This window comes from Orycteropus afer, unplaced genomic scaffold, assembly GCF_000298275.1.
Source record: "Orycteropus afer afer isolate SDZICR_OR568_19922 unplaced genomic scaffold, OryAfe1.0 scaffold00047, whole genome shotgun sequence".
In the NCBI taxonomy this organism is placed as follows: domain Eukaryota; kingdom Metazoa; phylum Chordata; class Mammalia; order Tubulidentata; family Orycteropodidae; genus Orycteropus; species Orycteropus afer.
Window position 1 is genome coordinate 5,422,707 of NW_006921634.1, and position 10,769 is coordinate 5,433,475.

At 39.2% G+C, this 10,769-nt stretch overlaps 1 protein-coding gene across 1 annotated transcript in view; it reads left to right on the forward strand.

Annotated features, from left to right (window-relative positions):
* Positions 1–5,487, forward strand: part of DEUP1 (deuterosome assembly protein 1) — a 128,165-nt gene extending 122,678 nt beyond the window's left edge. The window contains exon 13 of the mRNA XM_042780569.1: positions 5,311–5,487. Within this exon, the coding sequence (XP_042636503.1) occupies positions 5,311–5,487 (177 nt within the window). The remainder of the gene's footprint in view (positions 1–5,310) is intronic.
* Positions 5,488–10,769: the final 5,282 nt, after the last annotated feature.

The following is a 10,769-nucleotide window of genomic DNA, read 5'->3' on the forward strand; positions in this document are numbered from 1 at the left end:
CCCCTGGAGAAGGATATCATGCTTGGTAAAGCAGAGGGTCAACAAAAAAGGGGAAGGCCCTCAACGAAATGGATTGACACAATGGCTGCAATGATGGGCTTAGGTATGGCAAGCATTGTGAGGCTGGCACGGGACCGGGCAGTGTTTCGTTCTGTTGTACATAGGGTCACTATGAGTCAGAGTCAACTCATTGTCACATAACAACAAAACCAACAGGATATGCATATGTTCAGCTTTGGGAAGTACTGTTAAATTGCTTTCCAAAATGTTTGAGCCAAGTAATACCCTAATAAATTGTGTATCAGAGTTCTCCTTGCTCTGTATTCTTTCCAACACTTGGTGTTCCCAGTCTTTTTAAAATTAGCCATTCTGGTTGGTGTGTAATAATACTTTATTGTGATTTTAATTTACAATGCTCTGGTGACTATTGAAGTTCAGCATTTTTTCATATATTAATTGGCCTTTTTGATACCCTCTTTTTAAAGTGCTTGTTCAATTTCCTTGATGAATTTCCTATTGGACTGTCTTCATTCTGATGAATTTTTAGAAGTTCATTATATATTCTGAATATCAACCTTTTGTTGATTATATGGATTGAAAATATTTTCTCCCACTCTTACTTGCTTCTTTTCTTTCTTAATAGCATTTTTTTCAAGAACAGAAGTTCCTAATTTTAATATAGTCTAATTAATGAATCTTTTATTTTATGTTTAGGGTTTTGGGTATCCTGTTTAAAACACTTTTTCCTGTCTCAAGGCTATAAAAATGCTGTCCTATGTTATCTTCTAAAAACTTTAATTCTTTATTTTTCATATGTAGATCCACAGTCTACCTGCAATTAATTTTTTTTGTGTGTATCGAGAGGGGACTTCAGATCCCTTTTTCTATAGAAATATCCAGTTGACTCTGCACCATTTATTTCAGCCCTATACATTCTTTTGGATTTTCTGTATTCACAATCAAAATAATGACAGTTTGATTTCTTACTTTAAAATCTTTATACTTTTTTTTTTTCCTTTCTTGCCTTACTGTACTGATTTGGACTTCCAATAAATGTTGAGCACAAGTGGTGTTGCCAACATCCTTGTCTAATTCTCCATCGCAAAGGGAAATCTTCCTGTATTTCTCCACAATGTGTGATATTTGCTGTAGATATTTTTAAAATTCCTTTTATAAGTTGAAAGAATTTCCCTCCTATTCCTGGATGGCTAATTTTTTTCTAGATATTGAAATTTATCAAATGTTTTTCCTGCCTTCAGTGAAATGATCATGTAATTTTTCTCTTTTTCTCTGTTAATATCTTGATTTTAAATTGTTAAACCAACCTTGCATTCTTGGAATAAACCTCACTTGGTCATTAGACTTGGTTTGTTAATATTTCATTTAGACTGATTGCTTTATGTTCATAATAGAAATTAGTCTATAATTTTCCTTTCTTATGCTTACAAATTTTGGTATCAAGAGTATGCTGACCTCATAAAACAAATTGAGAAGTGTTCTTAATTTAAGTTTTTATATTTTTCAGTTCTTGAATTTCCATCTGATTCTTTGTTATAGTTTCCAGCTCTCTTGTGAAAGTGATTTATTGAGAGAGTATTCTCAGGAGAAGGGGAGTCAGGGAAGCAGGCGGGGGGAGGGGCAGAAAGCTGAGCAAGAAGGTAACCTCAGCGTGGGATGAGCTTCAGCCAGATCTCACAGGGGGCTTAGAACTGGAACTGCACCACTGTATAGGTTCTCCCTGTATGAATCAGTCATCAGCTGGCTGCCTTTTAGGAGAGAAAGGGAAAGGACTGGGTGGAGGGGTGACAGCAACTTCGCAGATGAGACAGGAGGCTACAGTTCAGCCAAGGGAATTGTTAGCAGCCCATGCCTACGACAGGTGGAGGAGGGATACACAAGCCTGGGGAAGGGGATTGGGTAGAATTATCAGAGCATCTACTATAGTCCACCTCTTGTACCACCAGATCCATATCATTCTCACATTAAGTTCACTTTATTCAGGCATATAGCTCCTCCTGTGACTCTGGCTGGTTATAATTTGTGCATAGTGAGATAAACTACAGCCCTTGATGCTACAATTGGTCCCAAGGCCACCAATTTTAGATTCTCCTCAGCCAGCACTTCTGCTGTCCAGGTGGTTTACCTGGTGGAGTGAGCCCCTGGTTACCATGCCCTTAGCAGGAAGTGATTTCTGTATTTCCCATTTACTGTTAAAACTGGTCATGAGCATATCAAGAGACACGTGAGTTACAAACATACCCCTCACTGCCTCCATTACACAATAGCAATGTTACCTCTTTATGATGATAAAGGTCAGTTACTTGTGCCAGCACAGGAACTCCAAAGTGACCAAATAGCAGCCGAAGTTTTAAGTTTAATGGGGACTCTTCCTGGGTCTCTTGGTAGAAGCATTCCCCTTCTGGGACCTAGGACCTATAGACTCACTGAGACCCACAGGAAGCACAAATCCTCCAAGTGGGTCAACAAAGGTGATGGAGAGTGGATCCATTCCTACTTCCTTCCTCCCTTCCCCTGACCCATGTATTCTACCTGTTGGAAACACAGCATCACATAACAGCCATTGGTTTAAAGTACATGCTACATCCTGAAGAATGCCACCACATCCTCACAGGATATCATCTCCAAACTGGTGCCTCAGCTGTGCCTTCAAGAGGCCATCCCACAGCTCTGTCAGGCTAGCATCCTCTGGATGGTGCTGTGTGTGGTAGGACCAATGGATACCATGAACCCATTCCCATACAAACTTTGTTGCACAGTAAGATTCTTTACTATAAAGCAGGGCCCCATGTCAGTAGAATAGTCACTCTGTGAACTCTTCAGTAATAGTGTTAGCCAAGGTCTCACAGGCAGCAAAGGCAAATCCATACTTAGAATCTGCATTGGTCCTTTCCAAGGTAGTGTTGTTGTTGTCATGTGCTGTCGAGTCGGACCCGACTCATAGCGACCCCTCCTCGGGTTTCCGAGGCAGTATCACTACGGAAGTAGATTGCCCCATCTTCCTTCTGAGGAGTGGCTGGTGTAAGGGGTATGAAATCATCAGATTGCTGACAAGAGGCTGGTTGTTCTCCTTAAGGAATGGTGCCATATTAGAAGTTCAGCTTTCATCTTTATTGTAAGCAGATCAAACATTCAACAGCAACAGTAGCTAGATTACCCTTGGTGAAAGGGGCCCATGCATCATTTTCACTGGAGTGGTCAAACACAGAGGCTGGATGACACCCTCTGATCAAGTAAGTCATCCTATTTACTTGCTTAGATGTTTTGACTCTTGAGCTCAGTAGCATGACAGGAGTTGTTTTGCATATAGTGTTGTTTGCTGCTACAGATGGCATGCTTTTGCTTCAGAATCATAAGGGTCTGTAATACAATTTTCCCATTGTCAGAAGCGCCACAGGTATTTTTCTCTACCAGAGACTCTTCTAGAATGAGATTTCCAGGCCATTTGGCCCAAGTATCAGTACTGTTTGAACCCCATCCTGACCCTGCTACAGAGTCTTTTCTTTCTCTGAGTCCTTCTCAAAAACCAGATTTTGTATCACTTGATAAATGGGTCAGGTCAATATGTTCAAGTGTATACTGATCAAAACCTGAAGAAATACACTAAGTAAGCATTGTGCTTCTTTCATTGTGATATAAGATGTAAGATGCACTAATTTGTGCTTTACTCAGGAGAGGATGTCCTGACATGCCTCATACCACTGCTCCCATAAAAATTTCACCAATGTGTCAACTGCTTGAACATTTATAGGGTTTATTCTCTCACCCTGAAGAATGTGTGTCTTTCCAAGGCTTCTATATACTTGCCAATTCTTGCTTATCAGGTCTTTTTAACCATGTTAGTGTTAATACATGATGTCCAGATAGTTCAGGTCCCTTCAGAAGTTACTGTGACAGTAGAATGAACATAACATTGGGGTAAGACTGTGGGTGTATACTCTTGTCCATCCATGTGAGTACTAACTGCTTCTGATCTTCCTTGTTTTGTGGTATTTAAAAAGACTGTATTTGCTAGATTGGTAACCTCATACCATGTACCCAAGGTTGTAATAGTCTCCTCTACTAAAGATACTTTATCTGGCACAGCAGCTATAGCTAGGGCTACTACTTGGCTGGGTATACATTAACCTATTACCATCTGTCATGATCCATACCATTTTTTGGCAGAGGCCAGACTAGTGAACTAAATCCCCTTACAACAAGTTTCTCCTGTTTAGACTGTTGACTCTTCAAACTCTTTACAGAGTTCCATTCTACCTATCAAAACAAAATTGAAGATAAGATCAGAGACCCCAGAACTAGAAAGTTAAAAAATTTCCTCAACTTATTATTATTATTATTACTTTTATTGTGGTGAAAACATACACACCAAGACATTCACCAACATAACAACTTCCACATTTACAGCTCAGGGACATTGATGACATTTTTCATTCCCCTAGTTATTTTTTAAAAGTTACTTAAAACTTTTATTTTTTTAATGAAGCACTGCAGAATTAACTAATATTTGCCTGTCATTCCTCAGCCACAGGTGTTTTTGTTTGTTTGTTTTTGTAAATAAACCCAAAACAGGTCACAATAGTTAATAAATAGTACATCCTATTAGTATGATGTCGTTAGGTGCTCCAACTCATAGCAACCCTGTATGCAGCAGAACAAAACACTGCCCAGTCCTGTGCCAGCCTCACAATCTTTGCTATACCTGGGCACAACCTTGCAGCCAATGTGTCAATCCATCTCATGTGGGGCATCATCACTGTGTTCGGAACCAGACACACAAGACACATCCCACCATTAGGACCTCCCTACTAAGAACCACTTTTACCCCTGCTACACATCATGCTAATTCTGAGCGTCAGCACCCTTGTTAATCCAAGCCTTAATTTTTTCTTTTTTGCCCCCTATATAAACCTGCTTTGCCCAATTCTATTATAATCTTTCCTTTACCCTTTTGGAGCTATCTGTTTTCAGATAAAAATCATGGGCTTTGCAAATTAGTAGACTATGTTTTAGGTAGGTTCCATGGTAATTACATTTTCCTTGCATTTGCAGTTGGACACTGTATTGATTACTCTAGTTTTTTAATGTAACCATGCTGTGAGGTTTTAGTTCCTTGGGGATTTCATTAGCATTGACTGCATTACATTGGTAGAGGGGGGTCAGTTCAAGATTTATTGTTTCATTAAGAGTTGTAGTGTTTGACAATATGTCAGGGAAGAAGCGTGCCTGGAAATATGAAGATTATAAAAGGTTCTGTATCCCTTGTCTAAATTTGCTTCTTTCTCTCTTTAGTCTCCACCAGATATGTCCATTCCAGCTTCTTTGGCTGCTCAACATTTCCTTCTAGAGGAAGAGAAGCGAGCAAAGGAACTAGAAAAGCTTCTAAATGCACACATTGATGAGCTGCAAAGACATACAGAATTTACTCTTAATAAATACACCAAGCTAAAACAAAATAGACACATATAGCTTTTAAACTTTTTTTATTTGCTTCTCCCATCCCAAGAAAAAAAGCTCTGACAAAATATTTACAAAACTGGTTAATGAAACAGAAATTTTGTCTTGTTTTCTTGAGTCAATCATTTATGTAAGGCAACTATAAAATAGTATTTTGTTCGACAAAGCTGTTTGCATTTTTGCATTACCATACTAAATTGTTCTGCTATAAAGTTACAATGAAATAAACATGACAACTGCAAAACAGCTTTTTTAAGGAGTATTTTGGAATTAAATATGTCATTTTTCCCCCTGAATCATGTGTGCTAAAAGCCCATTTCCTCTGTAACAACACAAATGAGTGAAAGTGCTATCTTCAAACATAAATGAATCAAGTGCAGCTCAGTTGTACAAGGTTTGAAGACTCAAGATTCTTAAAAATGAAAAATATCATTAAGTATTTTGGGCAAAAAAAATTTGAAAATTACTTAAAAAAAAAAGGTTACAGCTTTATTGTTTCTACATTTATGTTTCTAATGTCTCGTTGTTTTTAACTTAATAATGGACATGAATGTGCTGTTTACACCCTTGAAATATGTGCACCAAAGATTAATGCTTTGCTGTTAGTACTAATTAATACATGGACATGAACAAGATAAAGACAATATAAAGTATTATTTTTGCTACCTTCTCCTTTATAATCATCTCTGTTATTACAATAAAGGGCATGTAAAATGTATGGACTTAAAATATCAATGCCAAATCTGTATAAAATAGTAGTGAACAATAAAATTCAGTTTACAAATGTACACCATGAGATTTCAATATTATTTCTTTAAAAATAATCTTTGGATAAGAGTTTCCATTTTGAAGAAAAAAATATGTTGTTGTTAGGTGCTGTTGAGTCATTTCTGACTCATAGCAACCCCATGCACAGCAGAATGAAATACTGCCCGATCCCGCACCAGGTCCACCACGATCCCTGCTATACTTGAGCCCATCATCGCAGCCACTGTGTCAGTCCATCTCGTTGAAGGCCTCCCCCTCTTTCGTCGACCCTCCACCCTACCAAGCATGACATCCTTCTCCAGGGAATGGTCCCTTCTTACAACATGACCAAAATAGGTGAGACGAAGTCTGGCCATTCTTGCTTCCAAGGAGCATTCTGGCTGCACTTCCTCCAGGACAGATCTGTTAGTTCTTTTACCAGTCCATGGTACTTTCAGCATTCTTCGCCAGCACCACAACTCAAAAGCATCAGCTCTTCTTCGGTCTTCCTTATTCATGCATGTCCAGCTCTCACATGCTTACGAGGCAATTGGAAATATCACAGCTTGTGTCAGGCACACCTTAGTCCTCAAGAAGACATCCTTGCTCCTCAGCACTTGAAACAGTTCCCTCGCGGTTGACTTTCCCAGTGCTACACATCATCTAATGTCCTGACTGCTGCTTCCATTGGCATTGATTGTAGAAACAAGCAACGTGAATTCTTTGACAACCTCAATCTTCTCTCCATTTATTGTGATGCTGCTCATTGGTCCAGTTGTGAGGACTTTTGTTTTCTTTATATTGAGATGTAATCCATACTGCAGACTGTATTCTTCAACCTTCATCAGTAAGTGCCTCAAGTCATCCTCACTTTCAGCAAGCAAAGTTGTATCATCTGCATATCTCAGGTTGTTAATGATTCTTCCTCCAATCCTGATGCCACGTTTGTCTTCACATAGTCCAGCTTCTCGGATTATTTGCTCAGCATATAGATTGAATAAGTGTGGAGACAGAATACAACCCTGGCGCACTCCCTTCCTGCAGTGTCCCCTTGTTCCGTTTGAATGACAGCCTCCTGGTCAAGGTACAGGTTCCTCATGAGTACAATCAAGTGTTCAGGAATTCCCATTCTTCTCAATGTTACCATAATTTGTCATGATCCACACAATCAAATGCCTTTGCATAGTCAATAAAACACAAGTAAGCATCTTTCTGGTATTCTTTGCCTTGAGCCAACATCCATCTGACAACAGCTATGATATCCCTTGTTCCACGTCCTCTTCTGAATCCAGCTTGCACCTCTGGAAATTCTCTGTCAATATACTGCTGCAAACATTTCTGAATTATCTTCAATAAGATCTTACTTGCGTGTGATATTAATGATATTGTTCTATAATTTCCACAATCTGTGGGATCACCTTTCTTTGGAATGGGTACAAATATGGATCTCTTCCAATCAGTTGGCCAGGTAGCTGTCTTCCAAATCTCTTGGCATAACCAAGTGAGTGCCTCCAATGGGGCATCTGTTTGTTGAAATATCTCAATCAGTATTCTGTCAATTCTTGGAGCCTTGTTTTTCGCCAATTCCTTCATTGCAGCTTTGACTTCCTCCTTCAGTACCATTGATTCTGGATCATATGCCACTTCCTGAAATGGATGAAGATCAACCAGTTCCTTTTGGTACAGTGATTCTGTGTATTCCTGCCATCTTCTCTTGATGTTTCCTGCATCATTCAATATTTTGCCCATAGAATCTCTCAATATTGCAACTCGAGGCTTAATTTTTTTCTTCAATTCTTTCAGCTTGAGAAATGCTGAGCGCATTCTTCCCTTTTGGTTTTCAAACTCCAGATCTTTGCACATTTCATTATAGTAATTGGTTTTGTCTGCTCGAGCTGCTCTTTGAAATCTTCTGTTCAGCTCCTTTATCTTATCATTTATTCCATTGGCTTTAGCTTCTCTCCACCCAAGGGCAAGTTTCAGAGACTCTTCTGTCATCCATTTTGGTCTTCTTTTCTCATCATTTTAGTGATCTCTTGCTTTCTTCATGGATAATGTTCTTGATATCTTCCCACAATTGTAGAAGGATGTTTAGGAATCTGGAAAGAGGAGGAGTGAGCCACAGGGACCCAGGTAAGGGTGGTAGGAGAGGTTTCCAACAGGGAGACAAACTTGTCTGTCGGTTTGTCCTAATGTAGTGACGTGTTGATGTGAGTTTTGAGGCTGAGCCACTGGTGTTTCAAACCCAGCAGGATATACATGGTGCACAGGTATCAGCCCATCTTATAAACTGAGACAACTAGGAAGAAGGAGGAGGCTGTCCACTTATCAAAGAATTGGCCAGGGAAAACCTTATGAATAGCAAAGAAAAAAATATATACAACTTTGAAAAATTCCTATGTGCTTATTTAATGTAAATCATATAGCTTTTATAGTTATCTTTTTCTCTTTTTAAAAAAACTAAATCTCACTCTACTGAAGATAAATCAAGATGTCTTTAGATAACAAGTATCATTTTCATGTGAAAAATGCATAGCACTGTTCACTTTAGCTGATGGTACCAAATGTTATGTGTAGCCCTTCATATTTCAACAAGCCTTCACATAGCATTATTCATTTATGACCAAAACATGTCTGCAAAGTAAGCAGAGCTAGTATCCTTGTGCCTGGGATATGAGAAGCAACTTCTCACAATCATCATAAACAAAAACATCAGAAAAGGAACCCCTGGCCTTCCAATTCCTGGCTCTAGCTCTTACTACCTCCCAGAATCACCTCTTGTCAGCAAGCAGATGGAGAACAGTGCTGAATCCACTGAACCCATGTTTGACGACAAAACATCACAAATGTATGAAGCCTTTACTGTCCCCACAAAAGCCCCACATGAGGAAAATAATAAGTGCTAAGGAGCCCTCGTGGCACAGTGGTTAAGATCTCAGCTGCAAACCAGAAAGTTGGCTGTTCAAACCCACTAGCTGCTCCATGGGAGAAAGATGTGGCAGTCTGCTTCCTTAAAGATTGTTGTTGTTATGTGCCGTTGAGCCGGACCCAACTCATAGTGACCCCTCCTTGGGTTTCCTAGGCAGTATCACTATGGAAGTAGATTGTCCCTCGGAAGGAAGATGGGACATACTAGATTACAGCATTGGAAATCCTATGGGGCAGTTATACTCTGTCTTATAGCATCACTATGAGTCAGAATCTACTCTACAATGATAGGTTATGAGCACTTTATATAATTCTTTAGTAATTTCTGCTCTCGACATGAAGAAAATACGTACACTATTTTTCAGTGTTATCTTACAAAAGAGGGAAGAAAAAGCATGTTTAGGAAATGTGCATTCCATAAACAAATTTTAAAACTTTTATATCACTGATGCAAATGTAAACATTGAACATGTTTAAATACACCTGTGTATTCCCTAAGCCTGAATGCCACTTAATTCTCTTCAGTATCAAGACCTGCTTGAAAATGGTTTGCTGAAATAAAGATCAAGGTTACAGTGTTCCCAGAATTTAGCAGATTCAAGCAGCAAGAATGTGGAGTAGGTCAGGACTAATAGTGATTTTGCCTCCGTTGTTGTTAGGTGTCAGTCAGCTCTGATTCATAGTGACCCTATGTACAACACAACAAAACACTGCCCAGTCCTGCACCATCCTCACAATATTTGCTATGCTTGACTTTTTCACTGATGTTCCGCTTTACCAAGCATGATATCCTTCTCCAGGAAATGGTCTCTTCTACAACATGGCCAAAGTGAGAAAAGTATCTAGGGTTTCTTAATTTTAGTCCATATCAACCTTATAAATCACTAGTTCATCAGTACTTAATAGCAGCTTTCTTCAAGCAGTGGTTTTCAATTTTTGTTTGTTTTTAACATTGGGACTCAGTGTTCAAAGGGAATTGTATGTTAAAGCCACGTGTGTGTGTATCATCAACTAGTAAGTGAAACTCTGCCCAATTCTTCCAAGTCTGTAACTCAGAACTTCACCAGGCACTAAACCCTTATGGGATAAAACATTCAAAACTGATTAAAGGATCTTTCCTCCTACACTGAGGCTGCAGTGTGCTTCAGGATGGTAATGAGTAAGATTATGGGCCAACTGAATCCAACTAGATGGCAATGGGCTTGAGTGTGGCTAAGGGAAAAGCCTGAGGAAAACTTTTCATGACCTCCAGGGAACTCATGGACAGAGGCAAAGCACAAAGATTGTCAAGACTCACAGAAGTCAACCAGGCAGTGTTCAGAGCAGCTACTCTTTAACCATCTTCCAACTAGGTCAAGAGTCACAACCTTGCAATGAAGATGAACAGGAGTCAGAATCAGGCAAGCAACTACTGTTATTTTTTTGTTGTTAGTTGTGGTTGAGTTGGCTCCAACTCGTGACCTTATGAATTGTATGAAAGTCTAAAATCAGAAGCACTTGGTGTGTAAATAGAGCAGCCTGAAAGCAGAGCCTAAAGTCCATCTTAAATGCTTGACATGAGTCTAGAATCCATGTTGAATTTTAAAGTTGTCTTTTCTAACAGCAGTTTCTCTAACCTT